Source organism: Bos grunniens, chromosome 6 (assembly GCF_055505025.1).
Source record: "Bos grunniens cultivar Pamir isolate PY7600 chromosome 6, Bosgru_T2T1.0, whole genome shotgun sequence".
NCBI lineage: Eukaryota > Metazoa > Chordata > Mammalia > Artiodactyla > Bovidae > Bos > Bos grunniens.
The window spans coordinates 76,161,402-76,178,310 of NC_141170.1; the positions used below are offsets into that span (position 1 = coordinate 76,161,402).

At 39.9% G+C, this 16,909-nt stretch overlaps 1 protein-coding gene across 3 annotated transcripts in view; it reads right to left on the reverse strand.

Annotated features, from left to right (window-relative positions):
- The window catches only part of LOC147370898 (cytosolic beta-glucosidase), a 132,000-nt gene that overhangs the window by 57,718 nt on the left and 57,373 nt on the right, over positions 1-16,909 (reverse strand). For all 3 annotated transcript variants that reach the window (XM_086406277.1, XM_086406276.1, XM_086406275.1), the window contains exons 3-4: positions 5,986-6,782; positions 4,622-4,745 (exon numbers count right to left, since the gene is read on the reverse strand). In XM_086406277.1, coding sequence (XP_086262403.1) covers positions 4,622-4,745; positions 5,986-6,782 — 921 coding nt within the window. The remainder of the gene's footprint in view (positions 1-4,621; positions 4,746-5,985; positions 6,783-16,909) is intronic.

The window sequence follows — 16,909 nt, forward strand, 5'->3', positions numbered from 1 at the left end:
ACACTTGCTCCTTAGAAGAAAAGCTATGACAAACCTAGACAATGTATTAAAAAGCAGAGACATCACTTTGCCAATAAAGGTCCATATAGTCAAAGCTATGATTTTTCCAGTAGTCATGTATGAATGTGACAGTTGGACCATAAAGAAGGCTGAGTGCCACCAAAGAATTGATGCTCTCAAACTATGGTGTTGGAGAAGACTCTTGAGAGTCCGTTGGAGACGGACTCTCCAGAGCAAGGAGCAAAGAGATCAAACTAGTCAATCCTAAAGAAAATTAACCCTGAATATTCATTGGAAGGACTGGTGCTGAAGCTGAAGCTCTAAAACTTTGGCCACCTGATGCGAAGAGCCAACTCATTGGAAAAGACCCTGATGCTGGGAAAGATTGAAAGCAGGAGGAGAAGGGTACAACAGAGGATGAGATGGTTGGATGGCATCACTGACTCAATGGACGTGAGTTTGAGCAAACTCTGGGAGATAGTGAAGGACACGGAAGACTGGCGTGCTACAGTCCATGGGGTCACAAAGGGTCAGACACAACTAACTGAACAATAACAATATACAGACTTACACTTGCCTGCTGGCACCAGAGCAGCCAAGATTGGTGTAAATTTTATGAATATAATAAAGATTCAAATCATGTGAGAAAAGCCTAATGCTTTGAAAATCACTGCTTCTTGAGTTTTTACAAAAATCCCTGTGACAGAACAATTCCAGCTACCCAGTTGTTTGATAGTTGTTTCTGCTGCCAATTATTTGATATTTCACTTAATATGGCAACCTCTCCAAAGGAAGTAATGAATGGAGGGAGGTCCTGGCTGCTAGGTCCTCCATAGGATTCAATCGTAAATAGCCAGAGGGCCAATGCTACCAGCATTCATTAGGAAGTTTCCCAGAAAAAATGATGGAAAAATTGCAGACATGGCAGGGGACGTTCTGTCATAACTTAGAGACATGAAGGCGGATAGGAATTTTTTTTAATGTCCCGAGATTCTATTTTTTAAATAATAAGGAAAATAACCTGGGGTGATAGATATATACTTAAAAGTGCACATTTGGCAATGATAACAGTTATTACCATTGGTTGAGGGCTTACTATGTGCCAGGCAATTGCTTAGGGTGTTTAGCACAATAGCTTATTAAATGAAATTTTTACAACTCTGCCAGGGAAAGTATTACCCCGTTTTTATAAATGAACAGACTTGAGAGTTTGGGAGGTTGGGTCATGTGCCCCTTGCTGAATAACTGGACCTGGAATACAAGCCCAGTTATATATCATTTCAAGTTTTTGTATCTCCACTGTGTTGCTTTTCCCTTATCCATATCTACATTAATTAAAACAAAACCTGTTTAAAGGCATTTAAATAATGCAGTGATTAAAAAGGCATTCACTGATTTCTCCCTTTTTTTTCCTGAAATGACATTTTCCTCTTTTTTTTTTTTTTCTCCTCTTCTCATAAGGAAATAGAAACATTAGCTTTCTTTTTACAGCTCAATTAATTGCTGTGGGATTTTACCTGACGAGATTAGTAAGGCCTTCAGGCAGACGCCATTGATCCAACCATAGTGTCATTATGTGCCTGTCCATATGCACGATGTGGGAGGGAAGGCTTTGTTCCTGAGAATCACAAAGCCATCATCCATCTGACTCCCTGGGTTCTGGTGGCCTCTCTCCTGCCGTGCTTCCCACAAATACCTTCCTGCGCTTGTTATTGCTTTTAATCGCTCACAGGGTGGTTCTTTCCAGTCAAGTGCTCGCCAGTCAAGATCATCGGCATTACCTTGGAGGAGTCTCAGCAAATTGATCAGTTACCTCAGCTCCCTTCCTCTGCTGAGACGCAGGATATGGGGCATCTGAGCTTTGTCCAAGGTCATAGGACCTGCTGGCTCCTGCAGAGGCAGCAAGCCCAGGGCACCCAAACGTGAGGCAAAGTTTCTAGAAGTGTGGTGGGACAAGCAAGTGCTCTGAGTCAGAAAGCCCTGGACTCAGGGATCCTATCAAACACCAAAATAGTGGTAGTAATAATAATACTGTACACGTTCTGCCTTGTTCCAGCAAATATTACTTAGTAACTTTGTGATCTCGAGCAAATGACTTAGCCTCTTTGAAACTCAGTTTTCTCATCTGTAAGATAGCAGCAATGACCTCATCTCACTGTCTTGAAAATAAAATAATGTGATGGCATCAATTAAGACTCTTTTTGTTCCAAGTGATAGAAATCCAATCAGAATCAGGTGAACCAGAAAGAGCACTTAATTATAAGTAAAAGTAATGTCTCTCAAAAACATATTTGCAGCTGAGTCTGAGACAAACTGGAATTAGAAGCACAACTGTCCCCCTGATCTCTCCCTGGTTTCTTGTCTCCATTTCCCTGGGGGCACTGGTAGCTGTTCCCCACCCATCTTCTCACTACCCCTAAGCTTTACATGGAAAGGCATAGCCACCAATGGCCCACAAAGTTACATCACCTTGCCAATCCATGCTATGAGACAAGCAAACTGATTGGTCCAAATTCTAAATCCCAGGGAAGAATTGGGATTGATCCACCTCACCGTCATGTGCCTACATCTAGATCAATCAATTATCTGTTGACAAAGAGCAGTTGTTTATTCTGCTTACATAACTATCTCTATGATAAGTCTAAGAATAGGGGCAAGGTGGGTACTTCCTGGAAAGAAAAGGGACTAGTTATTAGAAAAGAGTTTCACTGCAGAAGAGAGAACTGGTGTTCACTACAACAACATATGAAAAATAGCTATCACTATATCCAGTCCAGAATAGATACACTTAATATAGTGTTTCTGGTCAATGTGTAGATTTCTACACATTTTGAAAAACTATATTTTCAAAAAATACAATATTATTTGTTAATTACAAAGAATAGAAGTCATAATATTAAGAATCAGAAGAGAATGTAGATGCTGTGAATAATTAATGGTGTAAGTTCATACTTTTTACATTAATTCAACAGTACAATAGGAATTCAATAATTTCAAAAGCAGGATTTTGTTCCTAACCTTATCTTCTCTCCTATCCCTCACCAACCCAAATCTTCTCACATTTTCTTCTCTTGCCTTCAGTTACTTTTCTATCTTACCTTAGTTTGAGGGTCCACTGGTGAATTTTAGTGTTAAAGATCTAAGGCACTGTACAAAGTACTAAAAATGACTTCAGAGAACAAAGAAATGTCCTTATACATTAGCACTAAACAGAGCACCAAGATGGGAATGAAGAAAGACAATGTCTACTTTTTCTCTTTTTTCCCTAAAATACACAGAACAGTTTTGAACAAGTCCTTTGGGGTCCCTAGGGCATCCATAAATCTGATGATGATAACTAGCCTACTTGTCTCTTGAGGTGAAGTTGGGAACGTTGGTGTATTAACTATGAGCAGGGTCACTCCAGTATTCTTGCCTGGGAAACTCCATGAACAGAAGAGTTTGGCGCGCTATAGTCCATGGGGTCGCAGAGTCGTACATGACTTAATGATTAAATAGCAGTAGCAGGGTCATTTACAGGGAGAAATGGGGAAGAATCTCAGAAAACTAGAGATTTCCTTTTCTTATCAGACAGTGAATTCCCACACAGAGGATGAATCTTTTTTGTGTGTAACACAAAAGAATGATTTTGCTTGTGTAAAATTGAAGAAATCCAATTGCCCTCTGTCAATAAACCCCAGGGCTGGGTGAGGAATTGAGTCAATATATTTGAGGTTTTGGAAAGAAACCACTTTGTGTCACTTTCCAGAATTCCTTTTCACTGATTCCAGTATATTACTGATTTAGTTTGGAAAGAATAATTCCAGGACCTCTCAAACAGAATGAGGAGAAATAACTGCCTATCATGGTTTTAAAAAACAGGAAATTGAAAGTCTCATTTTCATTGAATTTTGTTGCTATGATATGATTTCTTTAGAGGGAGGAGAAATTAAATTTATGAAGCAACAGTGTTCCAAGTGGTAGCTAAAAGGGAGAAATTAACTGAGGCAGAAATATGTGTTACCAGCTAAAGATTATTCCTTCACATTTGTTTTCAAATATGAAAAGAATTCCTTTGGGTAAAAGGAGTTGCCAGAATAACAATATTGTCTTGAAATAAAATTCACAGATTCTATACGGCAAAAAGAATGTCTGCTGTTTGGTTACACTTTAAATGAAACATGCATTGATTGAAGACACACACCACTCGAAAGTTTATGACACAAATGCTTGACTTTGGTCCTTTAAGAATTCTGCCAATTCGTTTCTTGATAGTTAGGGTATTAAAATATGCAAATAAGCATGCTCTAGCTGGTCAGTGCGGATCTACGTGTAATAACTAATGCTCTCTCCCAACAGCCACCACTCCTTGTATTCATGTCACCTTCACCCAGGAGTCACAAAATGCTGAAGACTGTCGCTTTTTACTTGATTAAATTTCAGCAGGTTGAAGCTAGGCCAAAATTCTCACCTTCCTCTTTCCTAAATACTTTTTTCTCCCCCCTCTGTTAATTACATAGCTTTACACTGATTTACATGAATTTCAGCTTTCAAAATCATTGGTCTTTGCTGAATGCAAATAGGCACATGGGAAAATCATATCAAGTTTGCACAATTGATCTTTCATCATTTCAAATGGTACCTTTGAACAGTTCCTGAAATGTCTGTCTGAAATACTCCCAGCGCTGAGTGTCATCAAAAGATGTGGGGTCACCCTGGGGAAACCCATTCTCAGTGATGTAAATTACAGGGTTATTATACGTATCCTGGAATGAGAAAGCAGAAGTTTTATTCCAAACAGATGTAAAAAAAAAAAAAAAGACTCATAAAATCAGATACCCTCTATCTTCTCTAAGCTACAACCCCAAAACTAGTTTTCATCAAATTGCACTGACCCTATTAACTTAATTTTCCGCGCACTGACCTTTTATAACTAACAATGGAGAAGAAAAACTGTGCAAATATCCATGAAGACAGTCAAATGACTCTTGTTATAATGAGAAGACAGAAATATCTTTCTTCCATCAACATCTGCTGATTGTCATTGCTCCTTAACCCCTTGGTCCCCCTCTCCCCAGTAGCTATGTTCTCTATCCCCCCGATAGCTGCAGCTGCTGCTGCTGCTAAGTTGCTTCAGTAGTGTCCAACTCTGTGCGACCCCATAGACAGCAGCCCATCAGGCTCCCCTGTCCCTGGGATTCTCCAGGCAAGAACACTGGAGTGGGTTGCCATTTCCTTCTCCAATGCATGAAAGTGAAAAGTGAAAGTGAAGTCGCTCAGTCATGTCTGACTCCTAGTGACCCCATGGACTGCAGCCCACCAGGCTCCTCCATCCATGGGATTTTCCAGGCAAGAGTACTGGAGTGGGGTGCCATTGCCTTCTATCCCTCTCCACCCGACAGTGGGAATCCTAAAAAACTGATAATTTAAAATTTTCATTTCAGCTACCTAGATGCCATTCAGTGTAACAGAGATCCAGAAAGGATTCAGCTATTTCAAATCCCTATTTTGCCTTTTAGTAACTCAATTGTGACCCCAGCCTGAAAAATATGTCCAAGGTACTACTGTAGCTACAACTGAATTTAACAGCAAATCCTAAGTCTAATCATGGCTTTGAAGCCCTTTATCCCTGGTGGCTCAGACCGTAAAGAATCTGCCTGTAATGCAGGAGACCCAGATTTGATCCCTGGGTCAGGAAGAATCCCTGGAGAAGGGAATGGCAACCCCACTCCAGTATTCTTGCCTGGAGAATTCTATGGACAGAGAAGCCCGGCAGGCTACATACAGTCCATGGGGTCACAGAGTTGGCAACTGAGCAACTAACACTACTATCAGCTAATTATCCTTCATTGACTTGAATCCTAATCACCTCTTCCCAGGCCAACAAATGTATATGCTATTGCTTAAAGCATTCATTGTTCAGGTCTTTATATACATAGATATAGGCCCATCTTCCCATCTTCCCACGTTTGGGTACACAGGGATGCAAACAAATAGTGCATTTACCTTAATGTATTTCAGTAGCTTACGTATTCCCCACGGCACCACACAGACCCAATTCAAACTTATCCAAGATGGGTCTGGAAAAACTTCAACCTCCACATCCTGGAGTAAACCCAGTTCTCCTTTCCTGTTCTCCTGGTTCTTGACTAAGCGAGTTGTGTAATACTGCACAGCAAAGAAATCAGCAGTGCCTTTGATCATCCTCTTCTCTTCTTCTGTAAATTCTGGAAGCCGTGATGATGAGTAGCCCTGCTTTTTACTCATGAGGGCAACCTGAGACTTGACAACTTCAGGATAATCGCCATCAATAAATATGGGTTTAGCAAAGAAGTCCAATTGGAATGCCATGGCTCTTTTAACTGCTTCCTGGTCAGATGCTGAGTAGGGGTCTGCTGGTTCTGCCCAGCCAGCAAAAATTGATAGAGATACCATGCCCTTCTGCTCTTTTCGGAATAAGGAATCATAGCTGTGCCAGGATCTGGCATGAGCTTTAATCAAATTATGAGCTGCCTGATAAGCCTTAGTTCCAACATGAGGCACACCAGGAGGAAATACACCAAACTCATATGCTGTCACAGCAAAAATATTAGGCTCATTTATGGTGATCCACTGCTTGACTCGATCCCCAAACGTACTGAAGCAAAACCGGGCATATTTGTCGAAGGATTCGATGATTGCCTCTGAGAGCCAACCTCCTTGGTCTTCCAAGGCCTGAGGCAAGTCAAAGTGGTAGAGGGTCACGATGGGTCTGACCCCATTTGCTAACAAATCGTCAATGATCTTGTTATAATAGTCGATTCCTAGGAGAAAAATAAAAGAAAGTATGAGAAGAAAAGTCATCTTCATTATGCTGACAATAAATAAGGATTGGGAGAGGATCAGGAATAACAATTTCCTAAAAAATTTTAATCCAAAATAAGGTTCATAACTTCCTACCTATAATCAATTAAAGGTTGGAAGAAAACATGAAGTCCAAGGAAGACTGGCTGATCAGAGACAAAAGAATGTGATGGGGTGACACAATTATGGAAGCTGTTACATTCTGAAAGGGATTCATTTGGATAGGTTGCTATCACATAACTTTGTGCCAATGGGACACTTACTGAAATTATTTTATTTATTGGGTGGGGGGATAAATTTGGAGTTTGGGATTAACATATACATACTGCTGCTGCTGCTGCTAAGTCGTATCAGTCATGTCTGACTCTGTGTGACCCCATAGATGGCAGCCCACCAGGCTCCTCCATCCCTGGGATTCTCCAGGCAAGAATACTGGAGTTGCCATTGCCTTCTCTGAACATATACATACTACTCTATATAAAATAAATAACCAAAAAGGACCTACTGTAGAGTCCAGGGAAAAATGGTCTCTGAGGAAAAAGAATCTGAAAAAGAATCTATATATATTTTTATATATATATATAAAACACATATATATATTCTTATATACATATATAACACATATATGTATATGTAACTGAATCACTTTGCCATACATCTGAAACTAACATTGCATTGTAAATCAACTATACTTCAATTAAAATTTTAAAGTTACATATTCATATTTTTAAAAGAAATTATTCTTTGCTTGTTTGCATGTTTGACTTTTCGCTCAATTCCACTAGAATTGTTATTGTTGTTGTTCAGTCGCTCAGTCATGTCCAACTTTTTGCCGCCACATGGACTGCAGCACACCAGGCTTCCATGTCCTTCACCATCTCTTGAAGCTTGCTCAAACTCTTGTCCATCAAGTCGGTGATGCCATCCAACCATCTCATCCTCTGTCATACCCTTCTCCTTCTGCCTTCAATCTTTCCCAACATCAGAGTCTATTCCAGTGAGTCAACTCTTTGCATCAGGTAGCCAAAGTATTAGGGCTTCAGCTTCAGCCTCACTCTTTAAAATGAATATTCAGGATTGATTTCCTTTAGGATTGACTGGTTTGATCCCCTTGCAGTACAAGAGACTCTCAAGAGTCTTCTCCAACACCACTGTTTGGAAACATCAATTCTTCAGTGGTGCTCAACCTTCTTTATGGTCCAACTCTCACATCCATACATGACTACTAGAAAAGCCATAGCTTTGACTAGATAAGCCTTAGTCGCAAAGTGATGTCTCTGCTTTTTAATACACTGTCTAGGTTGGTCATAGCTTTTCTTCCAAGAAGCGTCTTTTAATTTAATGACTGCGGTCACCATCTGCAGTTATTTTGGAGCCCCAAAAAATAAAGTCTGTCACTGTTTCCATTGTTTCCCCATCTATTTGCCATGAAGAGATAGGACCAGATGCTGTGATCTTCATTTTTTGAATGTTGAGTTTTAAGCTAGCTTTCTCCTCTTCTCTTTCACCTTCATCAAGAGGCTCTTTAGTTCCTCTTAGCTTTCTGCCATAAGAGCGGTGTCATCTGCATATCTAAGGTTATTGATACTTCTCCCAGCAATCTTGATTCCAGTTTGTGCCTCACCTAGCCCAGCATTTCACATGATGTACTCTGCATTAAAGTTAAATAACCAGGGTTACAATAAAAAGCCTTGACGTACTCCTTTCCCAATTTTGAACCAGTCCATTGTTTCATGTCCTGTTCTAACTGTTGTTTCTTGATCTGCATACAGGTTTCTCAGGAAACAGATAAGGTGGTCTGGCATTCCCATCACTTGAAGAATTTTTCACAGTTTGTTGTGATCCACATAGTCAAAGGCTTTAGCATAGTCAATAAAGCAAAAGTAGACGTTTTTCTGGAACTCTCTTGCTTTTTCAGTGATCCAACAGATGTTGGCAATTTGATCTCTGGTTTCTCTGCCTTTTCTCAATCCAGCTTGAACATCTGGAAGTTCTCAGTTCACGTACTATTGAAGCTTGGCTTGGAAAATTTTGATCATTACTTTGCTACCATGTGAAATGAGTGCAATTGTGTGATAGTTTGAACATTCTTTGGCACTGCCTTTCTTTGGGGCTGGAATGAAAACTGACCTTTTCCAGTCCTGTGGCCACTGCTGTGTTTTCCAAATTTGCTGGCCTATTGAGTGCAGCACTTTCACAGCATCATCTTTTAGGATTTGAAATAGCTCAGCTGGAATTCTATCACTTCCACTAGCTTTGTTGGTAGTGATGCTTCCTAAGGCCCACTTGACTGCACTCCAAGATGTCTGGCTCTAGTGATCACACCGTCGTGTGAGCGTATGACCTATCATTATCTGGGTCATTAAAATCTTTTTTGTATAGTTCTTCTGTGTATTCTTGCCACCTCTTCTTAATATCTTCTGCTTCGGTTAGGTCATGAGCCTTGTCTAATTTACCTCTGGATCCCCCAAATCCTGGGACAATAGCAGAAACCTAGTAGAGACTCAATAAATAGCTCTTGAGTGAATGAATAGATTTCAACAATATTCAACATAAAGTAAAGAAGATGAATGCAATGACTGCCTTGGTGCTTCTCCAAACAGGTGAGTCTTACAAGTCTAAGAAAAGAGACTCATTGAACATGGACAAGGGCTCAGCGTCAGTCCCAGGGTGTGAGTTACAAAGACAGAACTAGGGGTTTGACACATTAAAGAACTTTCCATTGGACAGTTTGCTCCAAAGTTCTGACATAATCCATAGAAATACCTGGGCTTCCCTGTTGGCTCACATGGTAAGGAATCTGGCTGCAATGCAGGACACCCAGGTTCGATCCTTGGGTTGGGAAGATCCCCTGGAGAAGAGAATGGCAACCCACTCCAGTATTCTTGCCTGGAGAATTCCATGAACAGAGGAGACTGGTGGGCTACAGTCCATGGGGTCACAAAGAGTCAGACATGATTGAGTGACTAAGCACAGCACAGAACATGATTATATGTGTAAGAGTATGGAGGGAAAAAGAGGAGATATATGTATACGTATAGCTGATTCACTTTCCTGTACAGTAGAAACTAAGAAAACATTGCAAAGCAACTATTTCCTGATGGCTGTGCCTGCAATGCAGGAGATCCAGGTTCAATGACTGGGTTGTGAAGATCCCCTGGAAAAGGCTACTTACTCCCGTATACTTGCCTGGAGAATACCAATAGACAGAGGAGCCTGTTGGGCTACAGTCCATGGGGTCACAAAGAGTCACACATGACTGAGCAACTAATGCTTTTACACTTACACTCCAGTAAACACTTAAAACAATTTTAAAAATTTAATTAAAAAAAAATAAGAGTTTGGAAAGAAACTAAGCAAAGAGGAGAGAAGCATTCCTGTTTTGAGAGATGATTTCCTGAATAATAATTGTAAATTCATAAGCAGAACTTGTGTTGCATTCAAAGTTTGCATAGAAGCAGGGTCCCTTTACCTCTTCTTAAAGTTATTATCTTCCAATTTTAAATAATAATTGAGACTTTTGTGTACATTTCATTTATTCAATCATTAATTTGTCCATTCCTCAAATACGCATTTACAGAGACACTACTATATGCTTGATTACAAACATTATAAACACTCTCCTTGTACTAAGAAAACTTTAATTGTAGTAGTAACCAGGCATGTTTAGTTGCTCAGTAGTGCCCGACCGTTTATGACTCTTTGGACTGTAGCCTGCCAAGGCTCCTCTCTGCATGGGATTTCCCAGGCAAGAATACTGGAGTGGGTTGCCATTTGCTTCTCCAGGGATCTTCCCAACCCAGGGATAAAACCTGCATCTCCTGTGCCTCCTGCTTTGCAGGCAGATTCTTTACACATTGAGCCATCGGGGAAGCCCCTTAAATATTAATTCAGTTCAGTCGCTCAGTCATGTCCTACTCTTTGCGACCCCATGAATCACAGCATGCCAGGCCTCCCTGTCCATCACCAATTCCCGGAGTTCACCCAGACTCACGTCCATCGAGTCAGTGATGCCATCCAGCCATCTCATCCTCTGTCGTCCCCTTCTCCTCCCGCCCCCAATCCCTCCCAGCATCAGACTCTTTTCCAATGAGTCAACTCTTCGCATGAGGTGGCCAAAGTACTGGAGTTTCAGCTTCAGCATCATTCCCTCCAAAGAAATCCCAGGGCTGATCTCCTTCAGAATGGACTGGTTGGATCTCCTTGCAGTCCAAGGGACTCTCAAGAGTCTTCTCCAACACCACAGTTCAAAAGCATCAATTCTTCGGCACTCAGCCTTCTTCACAGTCCAACTCTCACATCCATACATGACCACAGGAAAAACCATAGCCTTGACTAGACGAACCTTTGTTGGCAAAGTAATGTCTCTGCTTTTCAATATGCTATCTAGGTTGGTCATAACTTTCCTTCCAAGGAGTAAGCGTCTTTTAATTTCATGGCTGCAGTCACCATCTGAAATGATTTTGGAGCCCAGAAAAATAAAGTCTGACACTGTTTCCACTGTTTCCCCATCTATTTCCCATAAAGTTAGTAGGGACTACAAATAAATTCATAAATAATTATCATACAGTATTATTATTAAAGGTAAGTGCCCATCCCAAACTGAGGGCATATGAAAATCTACTCTGAAAGCAGAGTAGCAGCATGGTTTCAAAAGTGAACTATGGTGACAGGCTACCTAAGTTCTATCCCAAAACCTTCACCTACTAGTTCAGTGACCTCAGGAGACTTACTTTATCTCTCTGAGTTATCTTTTCTTGTCTGTAAAATGTAAGCAATAATAGAAACCTATTTCAGTAATTGTTCTGAGAGTTTAATGAGTTGATAAATTGAACATGCTTGGAACAGTTCTTGGCACAGTTAACTATGATTCTAATAATGATTATTATTGTTATTGTTGTCATGAGCGACATCTAAACTGATCCTTAAAAGATGGATACAAATGACCCACATAAGGCAAGGAGGACAGATCCAGGAAGAGAAAAAAGGGAAACAAATGTGCAAAAGGCCAAAAGAAGAATGGAAATCAACAAAGACCTCCCAAATGTGAACAGTCTGCTTATTCCAAGTTTGCAACAAGGAGCCAGCCATTATCACTAGCATTTGGCAGATACTCAAAGGCTATCAGGGAGGCAGGAAAGTTTCACAATAAAAACAATGAGGGGAGGATCCAGGTACCTTTTGACTGAAAGCTGTTGGCACAAGGAGGCTGGAGGTGGGCTAACTGGAACCAGGGCATCTTGGGCAATTGGGTTGGGAAGCAAATTTGCCTTTTTCTGATTGGTCCTAAGTTCAAAGAGGACAGAGGAGCAAAAACAAAGAAGGGGCAGTTGTTGACCATATTCTGACTTTTCTGGGTCAACTGATACAGAAATTGTGGTTTGGCTGCCTGAACTTTTTATGAGGGTCAGAGTTTTACCATCATTTATGGCATGGCCATCATTTGTAAATTCATTCTCTTAGAACAATATGGCTCTTTCTGGTAACTGAAAACTCACAATAAGGAGAATGTATAGCTCAGCAGAAGGGGAATAAGAATAGTGAGAGGTAAGCAGCATAAGCAGAAGCCAAATTATGCAAGGCATTGGGTTATCTGTTTGTCTGTAAGAATGGGTAATTTTTAATAACAGCTCACTTATTTTGCAAGCATGAACATCATGTGGGTCATGCATAGCAACTCCATACTTGGAAGCCCCGTTTGCATGCCATTACTCACTGGGTGGACATAAGTTACACCACCCAGAAGATGTCCAAGTTGTAATCCACAGATCATGTGAATATGTTACTTTACTTTTTATGTTACTTCAAAGGGACTTTGCAGATATCATTCTGATTAAGGATCCTGAGTTAGGAAGATGTTTCTAGATTGTTCAGGTGGACCCACACTGCCACATGAGTCCTTAGAAGTGAAAGAGGATGGCAGAAGAGTGGGTCAAAAAGATACAACAACAGAAAAAAGAGGCACAAGAGGTGGCTGCATAAGAGGGATTCAACCAACTATTGCTGGTTTTGAAGATGGAGGAAGGGAGCCAGCAGCTGAGGAATGCAGGTGGCCTATAGAGGCTGAAAACGGTCCTCAGCTCAGTCATCAAAGAAAAGGAGACTCCAGTCCTACAGCCACAAGAAACTGAATTCTGCTAACAACCTGAATGAACTAAGAAACCGAGTCTCCCTTAGATCTTTGTAAAAGACATGCAGCCTGTAAGCACAGAGGTATTTATTCTGGAGAGACCTGTGTCAGACTTCTAACCCACATAATTCTAAGGTAGTAAATTTGTGTGATTTTAAGCAAGTAAGCTTGTAATAATTTGTTGTAGCAGCCATGGAATACTAACACTCACCAAAGTTTATAAAGCTTTCCTCTCTCTGTAAAAGATCATTCCACCATTCCATCTCTGGGCCTCTGTAAGCCCATATTTCCTCCTTTGTAAAAGGGAATATCCAAAGATCTGTATGATGGAATCATCTTGATATTGGACTGTGTTAAGGTTTTCATAGTCAATGCCTTCCACTGGCTTTGAATATAAAAATAATATCAGTTTTTGTGTTTTGTATTCATACTATACATACATGATGTCACACATTTTGTTTAATCCCTGCACTAAGTCCAAGAGGTAGGCATTTTTAGTTTCAATAAATATATGAAAAAATGGAGATTCAGAAAGTGAGTTCCAGATTTCAAGTGACAATGTTTACAGATAGCAAAGCCAACATTTAAAGCCAGTCTGTCTCACTATAAAGACTGAGCTGTTCCCACTGTGACATTCCCCTTCTTACACTAACGTTTCCGAACCAAAATCAGAGTGATACTGTTTTCCTAGCCTTAATAATCACCTACTTTGGATCTGACTCATAATATCATGGGTTTTCTTATTTCTGGAGGAATCAATGATTTATAAGCATCATTTAATATGATGCAATCATTAATGATGGCAATCAATGTAACTCAAACAACATGATGATGTGCAATTGAATTGAAGATTTAAAAAATTTAAGTAAAACTTTTTCTAACTCATCAACATGGCAGAGCAACAAAGCATTGCATACTTAATATTTATCATCCCAGAACTTTACTTCTGGATTATTCAGTTTATTCAGTACTCCAGTGAAACCTTTCCATGATGAAATGGAGTGAAGCATTGAAGACCAGAGCTCCAGAGTCAAACAATTAAGACAAGGGATCATGGACAAATTACATGACTGCCTCTCTACACCCACATCTCCTCATCTCTAAAAGAGGAATAGTAATAGCGTCACCGCAGGAGTATTTAAGCATTGAGAACAAATAGTCAGAGAGTTCTCTAGCTTTACCAAACTCATACAATTCAGGGTAACTCATTCTATCCATAAATACGTATTTTTGGTTTTTTTTTTTTTTTTTTTTTATTTCTTGGTTGCATGGCATGTAGGCTCTTAGTTCCCAAACCAGGGATTGAACCCTCTGCGTTGAAAGCAGAAGTCTTAACCACTGGACTGCCAGGGAAGTCCACATAAATATGTATTTTTAAATGATCATCAGTTACCAACCTGAAACCCCAAGAAGTCAAATGGACCCTGTTCTACATCTTGATATTTAGGGCAGGGTTATTGTAAGTATTAAAACTTTCATAGCCTTCTTTCACAGTTACTACCATCACCTTTGCTTTAATTAAACCCATTCCTTCTTATTTGATCTTTGAAAATATGAAGCATGTTTAAGTCAAAGTCTTTTGGAAATAGGGAAAAGAAGCCCAATCAGATTAACTCAAAATGTAAAGATTAACTCAAATGCATTAGAGGCAGGAGGCTGACTGGTAGGGAATGCAGTGACCATTATTTGAAATGACAGAGAGATATCAGATACCAAATGACAGGAAATAATCACAACTGGAACTTAAAGCTGGGAGCTGAGAAAATCTTAACCTCTCAAAATAGACTGATGTCTCCTACCTTAACTTCCCTCAACACATCTACTCCATTCCTCTCCTGCTCAAAAAACCAGTTTCCTTTGTGTAGCCAATTTGTTACGGTCTCAAAATGGGCATCCTATCTGCCAAGACTACCTCACAGCCTTAGGGCCAACCACCCACCAAATCAGGCTTCAACTCCTCAATTCCAAACATCCCTGAGACAGGGAGGCAGTTGAACAGGATTATCTTTTCTAATGAAGTTACAAAATTTATATGTCACAGGGAAATAAGTTTTCCTCCATCCAGTCAGCTGTGGCCAAGAGCGGAACAGGGTTATATAGAACAAAGAAATGGGAAAATTCCCTTAAAAGAGCATGCGGCTGAAACTTTCAAAGATAACGTCTCAGTTCATAAAATAACTATCCTGAAATTCTTCTAGTCAAACTGTAAATGTCTTAATGAAGGATGAACTTTGACCTAGTGCCTACCTGTGTCAGACATATAATTCTCTAGGTTCACCCCTCCTTAGACCCAACCACCAATTTCTGTTGGCATAGTCTCTGTGTTAGTTTCCTATTGCTGCTGTAACAAATTACTACAAACTTGGTGGCTTAAACCAACACCGAGTTATTATCTTACAGTTCTAGCCATCAGATGTCCAATATGGTTCTCACTGGGCTAAAATCAGGATGTCAGCAGAGCTTCATTCCTTCTGGGAGTTCGCAAAGAGAATCCATTTCCTTGCCTTTTCCAGCTTCTAGAGGCTCATGACCTCTTCCTCCATCATCAGAGCCAGCACTGAAACTCCTTGTTTCCTGTCTGACCTCTGCCTCAGTTCTTATACCTTCTCTCTCTGACTATGATCCTCTTACTTACTTTTTTAAGGATCTGTGTGATGACACCTATCCAGATAAACCAGGATAATCTCCCCATCTAAAGATCCTTAACTTAAGCACACCTATAAAGTCCCTTTTATCATGTAAGATAATATATTCAGTTTCTAAGAATGAAGACATGGACATCTTTGAGGGGGCATCATTCAGTCTACCACGCTGCCCAGTATAGAGTAGGAGATTAATAAATACTCCTTTAGTTTACTTAACTACCATCCCTCTAAGTGTGCTAATATTTTAAATCTTAAAGTGTGAAAGAAATTCTACATAACCATTCCTTTTCCTTTTCCCTTTCTATTTCCAATAATTGGGTCTTCAGCTAATCACTTGAAACTTACATTTGTGGCAGATATGAAAATGCACTTGAACAGTTGAGAAATACAGAAATATGTGATTTCAGTTGCCAGCTCAATCTCTTCTTGTTAAGCCTCAAAAACTTGACATTTGAAAGAGAAAAGCCATGTAATAATTCCACTTTATAAAATATTCTTCCAATTTGGGAACACGGGATTTTATTTACACATTTCCAAATGTCCTCTCATTAAGCTTTAAAATAGGAAGTCAAATACAAAAACTCGAGTTTCTTGGAAAAGACAGTGACAAGGATTCTCTAATTCTTTACATGCTCTTTGAGAAAATGTTTAAACAGAAAAAACAAATGATGGCCTTTCTGAGTTAAAACAGTTCCAACTGCTTCAACAGATCACTGCACAAGAATGAGCAACCACTTATTGAAATTCTGCCTACTGGAAGCACCTCCAGTGCCCTCTTGCTCATGGAAAAGTCTGTAATATTAATCAGCTTTGGCTTTACAAAAGCTAGTGCCAAACATAAAAAGCTCAGTGCTGAGACAATGTGATCCCCAAGTGAGAACTGCACCAGTGAATCCCTCACATTGTCTGGGTGGCCCCAGTGACTCCAGCCCCCTTCCACCACCACTCTCTACCTTCTCTGCTGCTCTGTTCTTGGACATCTAATCTACAGTGAGCTCCATGAACCTCTGTGTATCTGGAGTTGGTGTTAAGTAACTAGACATGTTAAGGTATTGCCACAGGTCCATAATCCTTTATCTGAAAATCTTGGCAGCCATGTTTTCAGAATTTGAGGATTTTTAGAAAAGAAACACAGTAAATATTGTATATTAAGTTTAACACCCCCAATAGGGATAGGTCAGTATCCCTTAATATTTCTGCAGTAAAACAGATAAATATTCTAAGCAAAATAAACTGAGATAATGTTAAAACTTTGCCATCAACTCAGGTCAGCTTTTGCTGCCTACTTTGTTTTAGAATTAAACTTAGTAAA